The sequence below is a fragment of the Achroia grisella genome, unplaced genomic scaffold (genome assembly GCF_030625045.1).
Source record: "Achroia grisella isolate CSIRO2021 unplaced genomic scaffold, CSIRO_AGI_Agris_v1 utg906, whole genome shotgun sequence".
Lineage (NCBI taxonomy): Eukaryota > Metazoa > Arthropoda > Insecta > Lepidoptera > Pyralidae > Achroia > Achroia grisella.
The window spans coordinates 130,174-153,271 of NW_026713064.1; the positions used below are offsets into that span (position 1 = coordinate 130,174).

At 33.8% G+C, this 23,098-nt stretch overlaps 2 protein-coding genes across 3 annotated transcripts in view; one reads left to right on the forward strand and one right to left on the reverse strand.

Moving 5' to 3' along the window:
• LOC131853857 (guanine nucleotide-binding protein G(o) subunit alpha) overlaps positions 1–23,098 on the forward strand; it is a 46,836-nt gene that overhangs the window by 11,984 nt on the left and 11,754 nt on the right. For both annotated transcript variants that reach the window (XM_059204921.1, XM_059204920.1), the window contains exons 2-4: positions 86–128; positions 6,686–6,827; positions 12,591–12,751. In XM_059204921.1, the coding sequence (XP_059060904.1) occupies positions 86–128; positions 6,686–6,827; positions 12,591–12,751 (346 nt within the window). The remainder of the gene's footprint in view (positions 1–85; positions 129–6,685; positions 6,828–12,590; positions 12,752–23,098) is intronic.
• LOC131853856 (probable cytochrome P450 49a1) lies at positions 14,361–22,494 on the reverse strand. Its single transcript, XM_059204919.1, has 7 exons — positions 22,085–22,494; positions 21,762–21,878; positions 20,395–20,471; positions 19,408–19,882; positions 16,244–16,322; positions 15,340–15,660; positions 14,361–14,471 (listed from the first exon to the last, which is right to left on the reverse strand). Exons 1-7 carry the CDS (start codon positions 22,492–22,494, stop codon positions 14,361–14,363), a joined length of 1,590 nt encoding a protein of 529 aa, XP_059060902.1.

Below are 23,098 nucleotides of genomic sequence, written 5' to 3' on the forward strand. Positions count from 1 at the left end.
CAAATTCTCCCTTACACAATGAACGTAATATTTTGAAAGCAACTCTTGAATACCTGAAATAATAATGAAATATGTTTTGTTACAGGTGCTGGTGAATCGGGCAAAAGTACTATAGTCAAACAAATGAAGTAAGTATTGTCTTATGTACCATTATTACTAATTTCCCTACAATTTTGTCCACGTGACCGACACATAAATTCTCCATTCCAAATACTAAAATACCTAACTGCATGACGATTTGTCGAGTGAAGTGGTATAGATAAACTGGTTGCCTTAGGCAGTCGAAAATAACATAGATTTTATATTAAAAGCATATAAGTATATTACATCAATACTGTAATTTGATGATAAATTCGTTACCTACTGCAAAGTGGCGAGAATTGGTTTTCACAGACATGTCCTGCCTAATAACACGAACATTAGAGAATATTATACTACGCAATATATGACACCCCTTATAGACTATGACTAAGTACTCCGTACTAATTGATTAACAAATTATGAAAGTAAAATTAACAGCTCTACCGATTACAAACATCTTTTTTATTGTTTTCTAATACTTTGTAGAAAGTTCTTATGGAAAAAATATTAAGAACAATTAAGCATTTTGCACAATTTTTTTTTTAAAACGTCGTTCAGCTCGATTCTGCCGGTCGAACCGGGAAATACCAGACCTCTGCAGAAAACCGGCGTTAAGCGTTATCGCGTTTCGCATGGTGAGCTGTAGGTTCCGGACAAGTCCCTCCCCTCTCCCTATCCCTTTCCTACTTCCTTCCCCTACCCACCCCTTTTTTACATACCATGGCAGCGGAATATAAAAGATTTTTACCCCAGGGTGGTACCAGTAACCGTGTTACTGGAGAATCCACCCCTGGGAGATCACACTCAGGCTACCCTGCCTTATTCTGGGGTGGGCCATCGGCGTTTCCCTTGCTGATAGTCAGTTTTTGCAACATCTGGGGAATTCATTCCAATCTCAATGCCGTCCACCACCACCTAGAGACGGTGAGGCCGGCTTTGCTCTTCCTTACGGAGACGCAAATATTCTGTCCCGACGAAATTTCGTACCTGACCTACCCTGGATATAAATTGGAACACCATTTTATTCCACGGGCCGGTGTGTGCGCTTATGTCAGAGAGGATATTTGCTGTTGCCGTCTTGGTACACTTGAAGGCACTGACCTGTCCATTTTATGGTTGCGTGTAGATGACTGATCGACTCATTAAACACGTCCAAATGGCTACAGATTTTTTGCTCCAACAGATTCCCTCCGCTGAGGTCGTGATTCTAGATGGCCTCAATGTCCATCACGCTGAATGGCTCGGTTCACGTACCACCGACGATGCGGGGAGATCTGTTCATGGCTTTGCTTTGGCGTATGGTTTGACGCAACTGGTATCCTCGCCTACGCGAATTCCTGATGTTGTTGACCATATACCTTCACTGTTGGACCTTCTGCTGACTTCTCATCCGGACGGATATCAAATCTCTGTGGAAGCCTCACTGGGATCCTCTGATCATTGTCTGATACGGAGCGAAGTGCCTTTCACGCGTCCTTCTTTACCGCGATCTACTGGTCGACGTCGTGTTTGGCAGATTGGGATGAGATGCGAAGTTTTTTTGCATGTTACTCATGGGGGCGAGTTTGCTTCGCACTGGACGATCCTGATGGAATATAATAACCGTTTTACTACATGCATATGAATATATATAACGTACACATACTAAAATAACATTTTTTATAATTTTTGTCTGTCTATTTGTTCCGGCTAATTTCTGAAATAGCTGGACCGATTTTGACGGGACTTTTTTTGGCAGGTAGCTGATGTAATAAAGAGTAACTTAAGGTTCTTTTATTTTAGAAAAATTCTTTTAATTTAGAGAATAAAGTTATATTCCACGCGGACGAAGTCGCGGGAACAGCTAGTATAATAATAAAATTAACACTATGTCACATTATGTATTACAAAATCTTGTCTATTGTAGAAAATCTCTTTTGTAAGCTGACTGATACCTATATATTAACATTTAATCTAGTTTGTTGTCAGCCTATGGCTTGTCAACAACCATTTTACATTTCTGTGATAAAATCGGTTATATACAAACCAGCAATATTGATAATCGATATCAGTTATACAATAGCTTATATACCATATATTGTAAGATTAAGATACTGTATCTAAGCATTGTCTCTATTGATATGGATGAGTGTGAGATATATTATGTGTATCTTTTAACATAATCTTATGAATTGGAATTGATATTTATGACATATTGTCTGTTTTACATTTTGCAAATATCATTGTAGTTCTAAAATAGTTTTACTCTAGTTTTGTATTTATATCAATCCCTTTTGATCCTTGAAACATAAGGCCAACCTTATGTTCTTATTCAGGATTTAAGCTTCAAATAAAATTTTAATTAGCAATGTTACAGATCTCTATATTGAGAGCGAAGATCTGTTATCAAAACAATTCAGTGATGCTTTTATTAGTTATATAAATGTTTTTCAAACAAAGTATCCTCGTAGGTTCTCAGAATCTAGTTGTAGTCAATTGGGTAGCTAATTTACTGGCAAGGATTGACGTACAATCTATATTGGCAAGGTACAGGATACATACCAACATATGACTATACCAAACACAGTGAATGAATAAAAATTAAGCAGTTTTATACAAAACATTGTAATGTACAAAATCATCTTTTAAGTACTTTCGAGTACTTAAAACGACACGCAAGTGTCTTGCTTGTTTTTCTTGTGATGAGACAGCTTTCCGAGTGAGCGGTAGATTAAAAAAAACTATGACTATTCAAAAGTGCTTAAATTAACTATATATCAATAAAGGATTTTCTATTCTATTCTTTTAACCTTTCATTCGAAATCGAAAATATAAATATATATATAATACTTGTTAATATAGAAAAAATCATTGTTGTTTTACTTCTTCGACTACCTAAACCCTTTGAGAGCATTTGTTCAGTTTCTTAATTTGTTTACTATGCTTCGTGAAGTTCTATGCTACTGTTTCATATACACATGGTCATAATGTGTTTCTAAAACTGGCAATTAAAAAGAACAGTCCTTAGTTTCGCTGTTGTTAGGATCCCTTGAGAGAATGACTGACTGATTCTAAACTTGAGTAATTCCATTATTCCGTCCATATAATCAATGAAATTTTCTGCAGTGTATTATAATTCTATACTCTTAAATTGAACAGTACCGATATTTTAGTTCGGTACTAAAGAGTAATTCATAGAATTAAACTACAGTGGTATAGGTTTTAAAGTATTGGATTGGATTGATATACATAATACTTATAGAGTGAGAAATAAACCGCACACAAAATGGTCAATTGATGCCTATAATTGCAAGATTGTTACATGTGTTGGAGCACAGTACGGTACCAGTGGAGGATGATAGATTAGAACATTATTGTAAACTGCGTGAGTACATTCATTTCCGGTATGTAGAATGAGGATGAAGTCAATGTCACTAAGCCCATCTAGTTGAATTCAACAGCAATTAACAGGATGATTTTGAAGTGGTCGACCTGGTGGGCCTAGTAAATTAGTTCCCTCCAAGATTTTCTTTATTTTGATGTTGGACTTTATATCGTCAAAATCGATATTGAGAATAAATTCAAGATTACACCGTTGCAGGCATTGTAGGCTTTTAGGCGATCTAGCATTACTGTACCTATTTGCTTTTAGCCAGGCTGTGTTCATATATTTACGCTCCAATATTATGGTGCAACCATTATAACGATAATTAAGGTACCCATTCGCAAGTGTAATATCCCAATAGTGTTGTGACTATTCGAAAATATATTTACCACTACGCAAGTACGTTATCATTATTACATTTACAATAGATACAGTAGTGTAGAGTTCTATTCGGTGACGTTATTGGGCTTCGTTGTCAACGTCAAGGCTACGTAATTAGCAGTTAATTCGTGTTTCACCTATTATAGTTCAACATGTCTTAAAACAGTACTATTACTACGTCACTGTGTCGCGACTCTTTAATAACAGTTAATAACGAATCGTCCATCGACGGATATAAATACATTATTTTGATATTTTTAAACACGTCAAGAGTTAGGAATATTTGAAATACAAATTGTCTTGACTTTCATCAGTGTGACGTCAGCATGTTGTAAATCTGTTATTAAGCACTGTCAGAAAAATTAAAAAGTAATAGTTTGTCTTGGAGTGGACCTCTAATGCGGAAGAATAAAGACAATGCTTTAAATAAACTGTTATGTATACGCCGATACCAAATGATAGGGATAAGGAAAAGGTAATGAAGTTCTATTCAATGCAACTACTTAACCAATTAGTCAGAGTGTAGGGACGGATAACAGATAAATATTATGTCCATACAACTAGAATCAAATAGGTTTCGCCCATGCAGAATCCGCTATCTATACTGTTCTCGTTGGGTTATCCAAAAAAAAAGTAGAGTTAAGTATACTCTACTTTTCTTGTGACTTACAAAATATTTCCCGAAATTCATGAAAATTAATTTAAAAGTTAATACCAGTAAATTATATATGCTTTGATTTGGTTTCTCGATTGTGCATCCCGAATTCAGTTATATAGTCACGCCCTTTTATTAATACATCCATAAAAAATTTCGCTTTACATTCGGTAAAGAGAGAGAGAGAGATAGGGATAGAGAAGAGTGAATTAAAAATTATTTGGATAACCATTTGCTTTTATCCTGTTATCAGATTGGAAGCATTACTTCGCCTACGTTTAGGCGGCCGTCATTTCTGTTCTAATCTAATCACGTTGTTTACATTGTATATACTAATGTCAACAAATCACGATAACTTGATGTTACGGTACGGAGAGAACGGATTAGCCCGTCGATCGAGATGAACGTTCATCGACTTCGAGTGGGATGGACACAGTCGATGACGTCATCCGCGTCCCGGATATGGATTCACGAAAAGTGCTCAATGAAATAACTGATGCCAAGGACGATCAAAGTAGCTAGCCAATGTGTTTCCCTAATTATGTTAGTCATAAGTACAACTCAACAACGTTTCGAAAGTTCTAGAGTCAGGTTTAGTGTATACACTCCTGTTATCATGGTCTAAAATATGCCGTTTTACATGAATCATAGCGCACGTTCTGGTTTGCACGGTAAGGTTATCTAAATGGATATTACATGAAATTACAGGGTACATACTTATCTCAGTCAGTTAGACTGGCAGTACTTGGGGTTGTACTATAGTCGGCACTGTGTATTTCGTGATATCCTTTCATTTATAAGCGGATACTGTTGCCACTTTTGTATAGATGTATTGGTAAGGTATGGTCTAGTTGACAGTTTGTTTCTTATTGCAGTTGAATGAAAAAGGTCATAACCTAACTGATTGATTAAAATAATAACTCCTTTGCTTCGCCGCATACGGGCAAAAAAGTATGGAGTATAGATGTTCCCCCTTATAGAATATGACTTGCAGTAACATCACTGAACTGCTGATACGAACCGATAAAATATTGTCATGAGAATTAATTCTTGTTCTTGTTCATTATATTTAGTTAGATTGTAAGTCTGAAGTCACTTACAAACAATATGAGTCTTCTTTACGTCGAGTCCATACAGAATTTGTAAAGCGGTATCCTTATAAAGCGACTTTGTCCGTCCGTTTGATTTGTTCAATTATACTTGTTTCACTTTAATTTATTTTTTTGCAATGGAGTCAGAAAGGGGTACACCTAATTTCGTACTGACAAATAAGTTGATTGAAAAAGTAGTACCTATCTAAACATATCGCTAATAATTATTCATATTATATTAATTTAATAGTTTAGCGATGAAATCATCTCTTTGAGCTACTTTTGTTATCTTCTGTACTTCCTATTTTATACATATGCTCCAAAATTCCACTACTTGTATTAATATCATTGTTATATATGTAGCTATACTACGTATGTGAAATGGATGGAGCTGCAACCGCGAAATCAATGAAATGGTAAATCTCACATTTACCTATACTAGGATGTTTAACTATGAATCACACAAAAGTCGATAAGATGACTCATCATTACTTTACAACCTGATTCATTCTATTTCAAAGTGACATTACATACAAACCAATGCAAACGGACATTCCCCTGAACAAATATTTGTATTTTTATGTAACTTTAATGGTGAATAAGACGTTACTTATCTACTCAATATGTCATTGCACTTTAAATCAAAAAGTAGATAAATGTATATAATAATAAATAGCTTGCAAAATAACCAAATGGCGGCAGAAATAGGTAAAGTCCCCTCATGTTGTGCTTGAATCATATAGCAATGACCATTAGAAGGTGAAGCAGTGTGTAAGCCATTAACACCGTGAAGGGGTAGGCCGTGAAAGGCGATAGATAATACTTCTTACTGAATAATTAATCATTTAATCGATGCTATTGTATGGGGTTGCTTCCGTGATCGGTCTTTATCCCTTTTCATGGCAATTGAAGTAGTTTTTTCATTTAACAAACTCGCCAATTATTTAGTAATGCAAGTGTGTATTGTTTTTAGGTTTTATTTGCTTGCGGTCAGTTAGTCTTTTATAATTGACTTTTTTTGATAACATTTAATTCAAACTTTAAACACATCGATATCGTCTGACTTTGACTGCTGACCCTATTTTGTTATTAATTGTATAATGTTGTCAACAGAATTATCCACGAAAGTGGCTTCACGAATGAAGACTTTAAACAGTACCGGCCGGTGGTGTACAGCAACACGATTCAGTCACTCGTCGCCATCTTGCGCGCCATGCCAAACCTTGGCATCACCTATGGCAATAAGGACCGAGAGGTAATATCTTATTTTATTTCCAATACTATTAGAGGTTTTGTTTAGTGGCACTGGTTGGTATTCTATTAGTGAACAAAGCCAGCGACTATCTAGGAATAGATATTAACGAAGATTCACGAAATCGTGGTAGCCAGACGAATTCGATAGAATGGAAAATACATATGTTTTTCAGAAAATATTGTGTATTTTATGTGTACAATAGAAATGATTCTATAGATACTGTGACTACGCTTGCCTATCCTGGAATCAGTATTTGTTTATGTATCTGGAATGGCATTGACTACGTGTGTCTGTCGTCGTCTATTTCTATATCCGAACATCACTATAGATATCACCGCATCCGTCAGGCAGGAGTAGCCATCACCATCTACGTAAGTCCTTCCTCGGATTTGGAGTGCCATCTGCATTAGCTCGCCCCTATCTGTGGGAGATGCTGTAAACACTACTTGCGGCCAATAGTATTAGAATTGTTCGAAAAAAAATAGATATCTCGTAGAATAGTTTATGTAAGTTGTTTAGTGGATATATATAAATCTACTCAAACACGATAAACGATTCGTAATAAGTCTAGAAATATTTGAAATATAAAAATTATACCTATGTAAATATGAGAAAGTTCTTACCGAACTAAGTTGGGACAGTTTGGAAAAAAAAATGCTAGACAGAACATTTATAGAAAATTGCCGTCATGAGCATTCTGTCTGAACTGACACTTGTCTGAGTATGATTTTATTATAGGTATGTATAAAACTACTTAAAAATATTTCTATTAAAATAAATATTTTTTGTACGTAACCAAATGAAAGCGCGTTCTCCAAGTTAAAGGAATTTATTACAAACTCTTGAACTCGAAACATTAAAGAATGTATGACCGTTGCGTAAACGATAAACTGCGTGTATTATGCGTTGGCTCGGCTATATTCTATAAATAAATCAGTCGTCATTAAAAATGATCTCTTGCACTCTACCGCTCTACATTACACTCCAGCTAAGTACAAACTTTCAACTTCCGCCTATGCATGCATGTGTGAAACGTTAATGTTCTATGCTATTAGTATACCACTGTACAGTTGTACACCATGCCATATATGAGTATAATACTTATACATTTTTTTGTGTTTATCAGAAGCGATACAGTTATATATAGGCACTTTAGGTATATGTGAATAGTGTCTTCAAATGCAATATTACTTGTATTCATATCTTACTGTCGTTTAGTTAAATGCTTAACTGTAAAACCACTGTTTTGCAACTATAAAGCAGTAGTAGTTTGCAAACAATTAAATTGCCTTTTATTGTTATACTATTAAAGGATTTTTCTACGTATATTGTACAAGAAAGCGTTAGAAATTGTTTCATCATAGAGTCGAAAGTATATTTTCAGCTATTCAGTGTATCTGTATTTACATACGATCCGGGTCACACACAATAGAAAAACACTGCATTATCGATTTTATGCTCATTAATATTCATTTGTATTCCGTAAGTTGCCAATCGTGTCCCAATAACGTGATAAAATTTAACAAATTACGTCGAACATATCGATTAATGCTTTCACGCAGACTTACTGGTCGTATGAAATGTTTATGAAATTGCATTCGATGTTACTGAAATTGGAATATTTCAACGAAATGGCCGTTGTGCGAGGATCAATACAAGCATTCGTTATTCATGAGAGTAACCCACTGTGTCTATACTGCAGTGTGCATTAGAGCTTATTGCATTGTTTCATATTGATACTATTGTACTACTGTATTGTTTGATTAAAAGTACATAGATGGAACTCTATTGATGAACTCTCTTATTAAGTTTTATACGACTTGTTTACAAGGCAGTGTTATCGCTCAAAAATCAATATTAGATTAACTTAACTAGATTAACTTTGGGTAGAGGAGAAGAGTTAGGGAGAAGAAAAAGTGGCAGAAACATTTTTTTTCTGGGGATTATGTGCGTAACTGAGTCTTACTGAACTTAGTATATTCAAAAGAACTCAAATAATGAAAGATTTTTTACCAATTTACCATTAATTAACGAATTACGAGTCTCATTTGATATCACACTAATACAAGAACACAACGAACAATGTAACTAGCCATACTAATATTATAAATACGGAAGTGTCTGTCTGTCTGTTACATTTTCACGACTTAATGGCTAAATTGATATATAGATAGATATCAGAAAAATATCTGGAAGGGATGAAATTGGGGTTGAAAATTTGTGCAAGGGAAATCGCGGGTAACAGTTAGTACACTTATAAAATCCTTTGTCCTGACTGACTATCAATGCACAACCAAAATTATTACATCTAGAAAGACGAAGTTAGGAACATTGGACTTTGAAAGTGTATATGTGTGTGGGTGTGGGTGTATTCCATTTTGAATTTAACCACATTACATATAAAACTACGGGCAATAGTTTCATGTAACGTGTATATATAATACAGTGTTTTCTAAAAATGTATTTTCTTGTTATCGGATCGATGCTAAAATTATATCTATAATCGCGGTGAAAAGATTAGTCAGTTTGCGTTATCATATCGACTGTCAAATGCATAGGTTCATAGTACGTTGTTTCGTAGGGCTGCCTTCTCTAAGATAAAACAATACAGTATTTTTTATTTTATTTTAATGCCCTAATAATGAATTGATTTAAAAAAAATAAGAGCAGTGTTTAAGAGTGCACGAAACCACAATACCCACAATACCCATTAGTTATTGCTCACAATCGGGACCAGAATATCTTCTCCGATAAGATACTGCCGGATCGTAATAAATACTTAACCAATAAAAAAATAAATATATTTTTTTACGAATTATTTTTGTCGGGTTTAGGATTTGTGTTTACACTATAGAAACTACCCAACTGTTATTTATAAATAATAATAATATATTTTTTGTAGTAATTTTATAGATGTTGCGCGTTTGACGCCTTAGCCGTAATGACGTGAACTGGTTATGTATGTTTAATGTAAAATGTGTCATGAAATAATTGCCGAGTAGCTGAATATGACTAGAATGTACTTAACAGTAATACATTTTATTTTTTATAAGATCTACATTGTACGGATTGTACCCTAGACTGATTACACTCGTGCGTAGCCGAAGAGGTTAGCTAGTTATTTCATATGAATAATAATGAGTGTTCCCAGTTTATCAAATTTTAGCGCTACTGTTATATAATGTAGGTATATACTCGTAGGTGTCGTTTCGCGTGTTATCTACGTGAGTCAGCGGCCCCTGTGCCGGTGCGTTGTTGCAATAAATGGTACAGTCAATCTAACCATGCCTACAGGTCGTTATCTCGTCGAGGCTCACGATTTGACTGTAAAGCATCACTTTCCAGTGGAATGGTTATGGCAAATTCAATTAGTTTGCTTTACCGAAGTAGATTTTATAGTCATGTGTGTGGCAATTATGCACCTGCCTGCCGGTATATGCCGGCGGAGCACCAGTCAACGATGATAAAGTTAGAATGAAGTCAAGTTAGGTCAGTTCATCATTACACATTCTCTCGTAACCGGTATGGTTTCAGGCGAAACCGCGTCGAGGTCGACTTGTTAAGATATATGCCTAGCAACTAGGTAATAATAATAATTATTAACAATGTCTTCCTCCTGACTGTCTAAATAAATGACTGAAATAGGTGAAACAGAGAAATCGACAGATTGCACTGTTAATGCAAATTGGTGGTAAATATGGTTTCTGACAAGTATGTACTCTGATTAAAAAAAATAGATACCGTCTACAAATGTATACATGGATGAAGTCGAGGGTACTAATAGTACATTACGATAGCTTAGTAACGACTTCGATTCGAATTCGCAGTCCAAGTGCAAGGATGTTAAAACTGGAATAGCCTGTTATAGAATGTATTTAGATATGGGAAGGGTGTGAGACGTGAATGTAGGTAGGGTTGTGAATGACGCTTTGCCGGGGCTCCGTTATGACTCCGCTCTATACGCATGCGTCCCCACCCGTCATAATTAGAGCATATTTCACAAAAAGCTCCGCAACCACTGAGAGCAACTCAGGATATATGGCTTATTTATTTTTGTGTGACATTTTATGCCGCATTGCTACTGTAATAATGTTTCACGGTTCGTAAAGGATATGATATGTGTTTAAGGTTTACTTAGAAACGATATGCTTTTACGATACTATTGTGCTAAGAAAATTGTATACGTAGTTACATATATATCTATAATAGACTCGTAATGACGTTGGTGGTTACAAATTTTCAATTATTATTTCAAATAATTTAACTTAAAGTAGGTATTATATTATTATTTTATTTCTGTCATATTTACTTTAAAAATATAGTCTATTTGAAACAAGACTAATTTATTTTTCTTTCATGTTACTCAATCATGCATATACTCAATGAATTCGAATGAAATTTTTGCTCCAAAAATAGACAGCATCTCCTGGTCTCCTAAATGAATATATTAGATTTTATGAACCCAATAAATCATTCCCAAGGATATAATTTACAATGGAGGGCCAACAGAAGGGCTCTGGGGAAAAGTGGTCTTGTAAATTTTATTTAACTGCAAAACTCATATACCGGTTATATTTAATTCTAATTCGCTTATGTTAGACACGTACAACGAAACTTATTTATTACAATGACGTCTGATAACGCCGTCACGGCTCAAGTTTACATGTGACGTCCACCAAATAACGTTTACTGTAATAAAAGAAATATCAAATGTTTACTGTAATAATATACCTTCACCACTACTATCCCGACGGGATAGTTAAATGTTTCTAGCCCGGGTGGTCAGCATATTGGTGGGAACCAATATACTGATCACCTTCATGAAGGACTACTGCAGTGACCACAGAGACAATTTATATTTATGTTGAAATCGGAATTCGGTTCTACATCTCTAACTCGATACCTAATACCACCATTAAATAAAAGTATAATATTATACTATAGTTATTCTTCAGTAATAATTATAACTATACATACATCATGTAGTCAAATCAATTCAATTCTATAAACTAGTATGTACTTGAGAACAATGAATACAGACATAATAACTGTCATTTATTAACTGTACAGTAACTATGTACTACTGATCTATTATTTCTTTAATGAAGGCATTGAATTGTCGATGTGATAGTTCTAGGTAATATTCTTGAAGTTATAGAGTTTAATGACGCTTTTATTTGAAATTGTATACAATTTATATTTTTTATAAAATAAGTAGAAAAGCGCAAAAAGAACGATTGAATTTTACGACTTCAATCGGCAGGCAACAATACAAATTGCAGCATCAATTTATCAATATTATTTATTATATGCCAAATTTGAACCTAAATATTTCGCTTCTCTATACATATAATTATATATATATATATAGAAGAGAATATTGTATATATATTATAGATATAAAGATAATTTTTTTATTCGCCAATTAATCTGTAACATAGTATACAGAAAAAACATAATATTTTTTTCTGTCCTGCAAACCTTGTCCTGACTGAATTACTTAATAAGTTGCAGCTGTTTAGAAGTGGTTGAAAATGTGCTTGTCTGTATCGTTGTTATATTTTCACAACTAAACGACTAATCGGGTGTTGATAAAATTTTAAATGAAAATAAATATGAGGTTGAATAGATTTACTTTTCATCTCAAAACGTAATCTAGAAGAGGGTTAAATAGGGGGTGAAAGCTTATGCAGACAAATTCGCGGGCTAGTTTATAATATATTTGGCAATTGGAATTTTTTATATACATTACTATTGTTATAGATCGACAGCAAGATGGTGTTCGATGTGATACAAAGGATGGAAGACACGGAGCCCTTTAGCGAGGAACTGCTGGCGGCAATGAAGAGACTCTGGGCCGACTCCGGTGTTCAGGAATGTTTTGGACGTTCCAACGAGTACCAGCTCAACGACTCTGCCAAATAGTGAGTACATTTATTTTAATTTATTTTATTGTTAATTCGAATACCAGTGGAGAATGATAAGATGAACATGAGGTCATGTCAGTTAGCCCATTGGGACAAATTCACGAGAAATTTATCGTGATGGCTACCTGGGGGTACTGCGTGGGGGCAAATCCAACATAGTACATTGCTAGCAAAAGGTTCAACAGTCCACATTACTAACAATTCCCTCCCCACGCATGTCAAGTGTTGCTTTCATCACAACATCGACAATTGACAATGACTTTGATTACCAATTTAGGTTATTTAAAGGAAAGCGTAAAAGGCCAAGAAAAGTGGTAACAGTAAGGCAGATATCAGTTTAAAAAAACATGTATATGTTCTTCATAATATATTTTTATTAGAAACAACTCCGTGTCTATAAACTTCAGTAGACATTTGAATCTTTGATGGAGGTCATATTTATGAAAATGATTACTTACTGTTATCAAAAGTATAATAATTTACATAACTAAACATTGTCATTACAAGTTTCCACCTATTATATTTCGTTCACTCGCCGCCTAATTGCCCCACCGATAATAAAAAATATAAAGTATATGTACAAAACATACGCACTTAAAACTGGTCATTAGTGTTACATTTATTTTAAAAATGTTAAACAGTTGTAGCCTATATTTAAATTGAAAAAATAAATTGAAACTATAAAAGTAAAATAATTTGGTCGTAGAAAAATGCAGAACTATCTTATAGAAAAAATACGGTAATTATTGCCTAGAGCCATATAATACGAGTTTAAAATAACGTATCTCTCCTCAATTTTTTGCTATAAAAACAAATTTTGAAATAATTTTGGATACATTTTCCTATTAACAGTTTACATATTAGTCAGAATTTATCAATGCATTGAAGATTTATAATAAATTTAATAGATTTCTAACAACGGAAACGGCTTGAAGAAATTAATACTACCATTTAATTTTTATAATAAATACATGCTTCTTATTTAATTACATTACTTACTTGTAAATATATTTGTGTTTATTTTATTGTGGACAGTTTAAACGGAGTTTCAGAGAATTTTGGCACACTGATAGAACATAGCATGTGTATAAATAGTTTACTTAAAATGAGAGAGAAAGAAAATTCGAGAGTAATTACATTACAATAATAATTAATAAGTAGTTAATTATGAACTAAAATAAAAAGCTTAAAAAAAAAATAGAATATGATAACTAAAATATATTATTAAAAGTGGTCCCTTTGGCACACAGCGTTCCCTCTTTGAATATAGAACATGCCAGCTCTTCGGTCTTTTGTGATGTCGACTAACCTTTTCGTTATTTCTTTGAAAAGTCTTATAAAAAATGTATAAATTATATATTATTTATATGTATTAAAATGCGCTTCAGTGGGTTGAAATCGTTGTTCATTTAAAATTATTTTTGAGGCCTATACATGTGTGGCGTCTGTAAGTAATTTTATTTATAAACAATTTATCGTTCGTTATTCGTGTTACTTAATTACTAACAAATATACACAGCAATTTATTTAGAGATTATTGATAAATCATGTATCTGTAATTCTTTGGTAAATATACAATAGCTATATAATTATACAATTAAGAAGTCTATTGTCTGGACGTCAGGGTGAATTGTAGGGGTTCATTAGGTACGTAGGTTGGCGTCACACTGTACGTCAGATCTCCATACCGCCAGTTAACTTCATATCGATGGAAAGTCTGAAACACAATATATTATTTATTTTGGCGATTTTAAATAAGGGTATTAAAGTTTCCTAAGTGACGGCAATGAGCACGTGAAAGCACTGGTGTTTTAGGTGTCCAAAGGTTACGGTAATCGTTCAGATCAGATGAGTCGTATGTTTAATTAATCTTTACCTCTGTGTTGTAAAAAATACAATACATACCTAATTGTTGTTACAATGCTACAGTTCGTACCCGATTAGACGTCGATGGGTATTATTTTTTTTTTCTTACAAACGAATATGTATAATTGTATTTATAGCATCGATATAAATATATTTCGCGACTGCGTGTGCTTTGCCCATTTCGTGCTCGATTATTGTTACTAAATCAGGGCACAGTGGCGCCTAATTGACGCACACTAAATTTTATTTCAGAGTTTCTAGATAAAATGTACGCCGATAAAAATTTAGAGGGTGAGGGTTGATAAGAGTATTTGATATCAGTAATATCTTTTGTAGCATCATATTATATAGTTAAAAGGGACCAGCTTCGTTTCCGTGTAAATATACATGATACATGTATTATTTGTTATACATAATCAACTAACTGCAATTGGGATTCAATTTGTATATGGATTACACCTACACAAAAAAAAATATAGAAGATATTGAGTACTCTACTCTACGACATCATGATTTTAATTTTGGAATCCGATTGGAAAACCCTTTGGAAATTTAGTTAGAAAACTTATGATTTTATATCACGTTGTCAATTCGATTATAAATTTGTCCAATACAAATTTTAAAATACCCTAATATTTTACGTTTCCTAGAATGAATTTAATGAGCTGAAAAAGGTTTGATAGGTACTTAAATTTGCTAACAGATATAAAAAAAACTACCTTTGCTAACAGAAGTTGTAGCTCAGCTTCAGCAAATCTTTTCCCTATACACATTCTTCGGCCGAAGCCGAAAGGAAGTGAAGCGAACGGATGAATTCCAACTTCCTTTTGCTTGCGCCATACCATCAGTGCCTTGTTCTCTGATACACTTATAACAGATTCCGCTGTTCCTTGTGTCTCCGGCCGTGATACGGGACAGTACAATTTTTGCTTTTCCTTTATATCGTTATCACGTAGCCAACGTTCAGGTACATACTCTTTAGGGAATGGAAAATAGCGTTCTTCATTTGAGAGTATGTAATGAGGGAATACAACGTGAGACTGTAATAGAAAGTAGAATGTTATTTATATTAGCACTTGTTTCTACATTCGTGTGAAAAATATAGTGAATCATATTTCATATACTTTTTCATTCGTATTATGGTTAAACAAATCCAATCAAGTGAAACAAATCACACTAGATATAGATTATTATACAGGTGGTAGTCGTATTCACTTATTATGAAAATACCACCATCTCACCATGATAACGCCTATTATGGCAAGCATTGCGTGCCGCGTGCCTTGTTTCCAGTGCAATTTTTGAGGCAAAGGACCTAAGACCTTTCACATTAAGGATGCTTGCTACATGCTATGGCTCAAGTTGTAAATTCCGCGAAGCGATAGTTTTCGTGTTTATAGTATTCGATGAGTACAACTGTTTCAGTTGAAGCAAAGGAAGCCTCTACTAGTATTTAAATATGAGTTTAGCTAGCTTCATTGACTACATTCAATTAATGTTCAAGAAAAACATATATTTGTATATCTCATGAACTAAATAAGAACATTCACAGTATATTTGTTTATCTAAAGATTTTACGATGAGTCTAATTCTGAAATAAAGTGTATAAATGTTTGATCGTACTCCCTTGGGAACTTCATAGCCAGATATTACTGCATCAGATTGAATACAGCGTCCGTTTCCTAATATCACTGGTTTCATTCTGTAACAGAAATATCAACTTGTGTAACAACATATTTTGTTCAAAAAATAATTAAATGAATTGTAACGAAATTTTTATGAGACTAACGCAGTAATACGGTATTGATTTCAATAAAAATAATCATAAATGATAGAGTATTAGTTATGATATCGCATGATACAAGCATAAAAGGAACAGTCGCATTAAGAAATTTCTCAATTTCCACATAAAAGTATATAATTAGTTTTAGCAAACTAGCGTTATTTCCTGACTTTGTCCAAACAACCGGTTGTAAAAAGTGGCCTATATTCTTGTCAGTCACAATGCTATACATTATAAGCGAAATGTCTCGACGATTGAATAAAGGCGTGGGTAACAAACTCACAATCAGGTTTATTAAATACTAATTAAAATATATACATATATTAAATACTATTAAAAACAAATATGAATCACTGTTTGTCAAGACGTGTTATGCATCTTGCAAATTATTATTAATCTCAGGTGGTTAGCTGATGAGTAATTCAACACTGACCATCATTGTTCAAGTTACACCGCAGAGCTTCGATTACTAACTATTTACATGGTAACTATTTTATACAAATAGAGAAACAATATGTTTTTTCTATATACATATTAAGTGAAGTTTATAAGTACATTATATAAATACCTCTTTTATTTTTAACTGCTACATGTATTATACTCAAATGTCAAGTGTTACTGACGCTTGAACTTGTCTCTAATAAATATTTAACAAGCATTCATATTTGATTTGGTATAATGGCTCTAATTCGATTCAAACTACTAGTATCGTTAATATTAAAGTAAATGTTTATTCATTAATTCTGGTTATTAAATAAATTTATCCGTACTGTAATCATATATCACTTTTGTATTGTAAAACGCGTTGTGGCATAGTGGTTTACTGCCCGATTTAGAAACCCCAAAAGATAGTTCGAATCTATTATACAACGAATGAAAGAGTGTGCGGTAGGTTCTTTTACACTTTGCCTTTATTGCGTTTTGAATTGAAATATAATATGTGAAACGCGGGTATATCAAGTATTACGACATAAGAATAGCAATCTCTTCGTATGAGTTTCACATCTGTTCAAAATTGGACAATATAGCATCATGGCATTTTATCTTTAGACGCCTTGTTTCTAAAGAGCGGTCTGGGATATAGTCTTGAAAATATTTATTTCTATAAACCGCTGCGACTGATCGGTAGATAAAAAACGGAACGTCATTCGCTTAAAACCGTATTGTGATTTCATTGTTTAAGAATTATTCACGAATATCTAAGATAAACCGGCGTATACGACGCGTGATGTATTTCAATGAAGACTTAGAATCTGAACTCTTTATTTGTGAGATAATCTTCTGTAATGCTAAAATGGAATACCACTAAAATTGAATATCTAATAGTGCTCCACATTGACTCTTGATGAAATCTTATGTACTAACATAAATTTTATACAAGGAATGTAGATTAATAAGTTGGTTTAGTTTATAAAAGAACTTGAGACAGAAATTTCATAAAACGTGTTACGTGTACAGTACATTTTTGTTAAACTTATTTAATTTTATATTCATTTGGTACATTATCTTAGTAAATTTACGTATTTTGTCAGCAGTTGGTTAGTAATATAGATAAGAATATAAATAAAACCGCAAGCCGCTAGAAGTTATTTGTAAAGATATTTTAGTGACGTACTAGGATAATATACATTAAAAGGAAGTAAAATTTTATCAAAAAATGAAATATTTTACGCGTAGTTTAGTTTTATACTGCGCATATTTGGATTAATTCCAATAATTATTTATACAACATTTATATATTACAAGTGAGATCGTGCCTTGGTGGTTTACCAACGTGGTGTACGTTGAGATAGTAAACCACCAAACACCAAAGGTCATGAGATCAAATTAGCTGATATCCAAAAATTTTGTCGATTTATATTTCTGAAGGACAAAACTGTCTCTAAATCTAAAATACCAATAACAAATTCTTCAACACGACATCGACAATTGACAATACCTCTCTAGATGATATAGTCCACTATCTCATCTGGGATAACATTTGTTCAATTGTTTAGTTATTACAGTTTATTACTAACGTGCGATGTATTGTAATATAATATGTATTTAAAATCTATCAAGAATCTTGGGTGGTCCGTAAAAATTATGTCGTGTAATGTCCACACGCGCGCTGTTATCATATGACTCGGTTGTTATGTCAGGGCACGAAGGTATCAGATCCGCTCCGTGTTTGCTGCTCCGGTAACATTAGCCTTGTAATGTAAATATTATGCAAACTGCCACTGTGAGATACTAAGATAACAGCGCCGAGGGTTTACGACTACCTACTGAAACTATCGCCAACCTCCATATGAACGTAGCTTAACGCAGATTCCAAAATGCATTTTTGAATAACTGAAACTATCATAGTATTAAAAAGAGAGAGCGGAATTTGTTACGATGAAGTAGACTCCGGAACTCGTGCTCCAATTAAAGATTTTTGTATTATCTATAAGGTACATTTCTCCAGAGTGACATTATGTTAATATATGCAAAACTAGCTAAGTTATGAGCACTCGAACGAAGTTATGCCGGCCCCTACTATAAATAATAAATAAATTGCCCTGAAACTATCACAGCGTCATCGTTCGAAACTAAGTAAATGATATTTTATGGTTCTATACGCCACATGTAATATCCTGCTTATGACAGGTATACAAGTAACTAAAATGTAAGTTATTTACCAACCTTTACTGTATTCAATAAAATAATTGGTTTAGAGAACATGTCAGTTGTGACTTTTAACTACTAACATTAACAAATAAATGTAAAAAATGATGTAATCTTAGCATCACTCGCACCACACTTCTACAATGTGCCGAGTTAGATTATCAATATTAAATGTTACGAAGTAACTTAAATAATTTTTAATTTTTCGTATTACATTCACAACTGATTACAGTTGTGAATGTAATACGAAAAATTAATATGCATTAAAATGCATTAGCATTAAACCACTACACCACCAAGCATATTAAAAGTTCTAATTGTAGAAGTTGCAATATCATGATATTAGCCATTTTACCTTAATGTCTCTTTGATACATGCACGTAAGTACGGCAGTTTGTCTAAGTCTCTACTGGTTAAATTTTTATCCATAGGTAAGTAATTGTCCAGTTCCGACTGCAATTTCTGCTGAGCTCTCTTATTTTTTGCTAACATGTACATTGTACTGGCCGCGGCTGCCGCTGTTGTATCCACACCCACCAACATCAAATCCAAAGCCAAAATCGTCGCAACTTTTTCCCCTGACGTTTTGGCTATTGAAGCACAGATGCCTTTGTCAGTCAATCTTTTTAAACAGAGTGATCTGAAGGCATCCAATGCTTCAATATATGTTTCGTAGGCCTGTGTTGAATATATTCGCCATAACGGAGCGGATAGTTCTAGTTCCGGAACACTATGGAAGAAACCGTGGATGCATCTAATAATTTCCTTTGCTTCAGCGTCGTTGTCACTTAAGCATCCTAATCTTGTGCCCAATGCCCACGCTCCTACCGCTAAAACCATAATATCAAATAAGTAACTACTATAATTGGTATGTTATTATTGTTTAATAATATGTTATACTGGGTAATTCCCTTTATATATTCGTCGTATGTGGAGAACCCAAACTAATTATTATTCTATCAAGTGCTTAATAGAAATATACGTGGTTCAGTGGTTTTTACTTTTCTGGGAATTAGCGAACTGAGTAGAGTATAAACTCTGATCTGGCGGAAAGTAGTAATGGTGTAACAATAAATGTGGATTGCTATACCTCTTATATATTACCATTATTAACAAAATGAAAACTTCTTACAAATATTTTACTGTCTGTACTCTCTATAAGACCATATATACAAACACTCCACCACCAATAATCAAAACTAGTAAATATGCCATTATTGGACATTTTACAGGCATTTGATTCTTAGTTTCTATAGTTTTACTGTGATTAATTTAATTTCACGGATGTAATTTCAAAGGTATATTTTTGTGTAAGTAGCGACACTTGATGGATTATACTTACATTCAAGCGCCCATTTGTATAGCTCCGTGAGAAAGTCTTTAGGTAACTCGCGATTGTCGTTCAAGATATTTTCCATCCTATAAAAATGCAAATAAAATTCAAATAACAGTATAATCAAATGATTCATGGTTTTAAACAATAGGCAATTACCAAGTCTTTGGGAATAATTATCAAAAACCTAATTAAAATTTGTCTATGTGTCAAATTCAGTCAAATGAAACGCTATGATTTTTGTTGAATGAGTTGTTGTACCCTGCAATGAGTCAGTAAACTGTGCTCAAAACAAATGCGCAGACGCCGTTGTTACAAACGGGATGTGGTCATTAAACTGAGATTCAACAGTTGAACCACGAGACCACTTAGAAGATAGTTATTATATTCACAGTTCGTTGTACGAACTTATCCGTTATTTCCTTTTATGAAGAACGAATTTTAATGTACTCGTATACAATGTTGCTGGTTACTTAGGTTTACATACCGCAAAATTATTGAACTAATTTTTTTTTGTCATAAAACAACACATCAGGTTATGTGTTAATTGTTATGAGACATGTCTTTTCGCTTGAGTTCTTATGTTCAGCTAACCGTATAGCTACAGTCCGGTTAAAAAGCAGATGTAATCGAATCCTTATTTATGACTTAATAAAAGTTACTTGTTAATAAGTAAAATCACATAATATGTGTATATATTTGGGAGTATACGTAGTGAGGACTGAGATAGAAGAATAACAGACTTGATACTGTTGTATTACTTCCCGATAAATACACATCTAATTCCATATATAGCATTTAATTGATTTTTAAATTAATGTTGACATTGTTATATATGAATTTAATAAATTCAGAAGACGCAACAGCTATCTAAACTATTATATTTATACATACATATTATTATAACCATACATATAAAGCATCATGGGCAACACAAAATATAATGGTTTAAGGTATTATGCCTCCATAACCTATAACTTCACTATAACCTCTACGTGCATAAGAAGAGTAAGCCGCTGCAATAACGTTACCATAATGTTCAAAGCAGTCGACGAATCCTCAATTCACCTTTGAACCGACACTCAGCTTAAAAATAAGTTGCATGGCGGCTAAAATAGATGAGTTTAAGCTTCAATAATTCGGTTTGCATCCTACTTATCTTTATAAGTGTAAATTTTATTCTTTCTTTCTAATGTTTGAAACATATAGAGGTAAAAAACTATAAAACTGTCAAATTTTGAGAAGTTACTATTGCTGAGTAAATTAATGGCACAAATAAATTGGCAATTCAACACAAATAATCGAAATAAATATGCTGCCTGCCATATGCTTATCTCTCTGTAGCTCATTATGATGATAATTTAAATCATACATACCTATTAACGAAATCATCAGCTACGATGTCTAGTGCGGGTACAGCGGCCCGAGCTGCTTCCGGAGCCGCCAACGCCTTTGATACTTTCGATCTGAATCTTGACCACGGTTCACCATGCCTGTAATCAAGTAATTAGTCCGAGAGTTGAATAATTGACTTAGGATGAGAATCACTGTGAGTTTAGTCATAAAACAACTAGATCAATAATAATGACGTAAACCATTGGAAGGGATTAAATACAAAATACAAATCAGTTATGTTTTGTTAAGTGTAACTGTACACTGTGTGTACACTTGGTTGAAATTCATATACATAGTAACTTACACTCCAATTAACCCTGGCTCACTGCCGAAAAAGTCCTTTCTCAATTCCTGTTTATAATGCTTGAGACACGGAGCTACCGCTCTATGTGGCATTGCATCCTCCCGGCGGTATATCTTTGCAGTCTCTTCAGCACAAAATGGGAATACTAAATCGGGATGTCCGAAAAGTTTTGCTACTTTTGCTGCACCGTTCTTGCCAGCTAAAGCTTTCAACGTCCATAAAGTTACATCTAAGGCGGTAGTTCGCCAAGGTTTCAAGCCTAAAGCGAATCGCCATGAGTTGCCAAATATTGGCAAGGGTTTAGGGCCCGGCATAACCGTATAACACCGCGCGGCACTCATCGCGATCGGAATGCCAATGGGAGGTCTAGCCCCCGAAGACACAACAGTGGAGGCAGTGGGGGCGAGCATCTGCATTACGTTTTCAGCATTATTGGTTTCGTAACCAATGCCACCCGACCGTGTTGACCTAACTCATACAAGTACGTTAACGTTACCACCCGCGCACAAACGGTTGCTAATTATAAATATGTATATGTATATGATTATTTTCTATTATTAGCAAGTATTTATATTGATATGGTTATTTAAATATCGGTATCAGAAAACGTCTATTATTATATAAAAGTGCAATAGGCATGGTAGCATGTTTCCATAATATTGTGCTGTAACTAACGACTTCAAGCTACAAAAACTAGGACAGTTAATTATTCATTTTTGGTTCTATACCTTTATTACAGTTATATTTGCCTAATAGCGAAGTTTTCTAAAATAATAATGATTAATCTCCTTCTTGAATGACAATCGTTTGAATCATATATGATTTAGGATAGTCGCAATTAAGAGATGATATCTGAAATTATTCATAAATTATAAATCATCATTCCTTCATTTCGATCATCTGATTCTTTAGTGCTACTTTACTATGTCAATCAAGTTTGAATGTATGATGTCACTCAGCTCAATTAGTTAGTCCCTCAATGGAAGTCGGGAGTGGTGCGTCCGCGCCGATTGA

Coding starts and splice junctions, on each gene's coding strand:
- LOC131853856 (XM_059204919.1), bottom strand. CDS start 22,494: ATGCTCGCCCCCACTGCCTCCACTGTTGTGTCTTCGGGGGCTAGACCT. Junction 20,472..21,761: donor GCTGATGATTTCGTTAATAG/GTATGTATGATT, acceptor GCATTTTTATAG/GATGGAAAATATCTTGAACG. Junction 16,323..19,407: donor TGTATCAAAGAGACATTAAG/GTAAAATGGCTA, acceptor TTTCTGTTACAG/AATGAAACCAGTGATATTAG.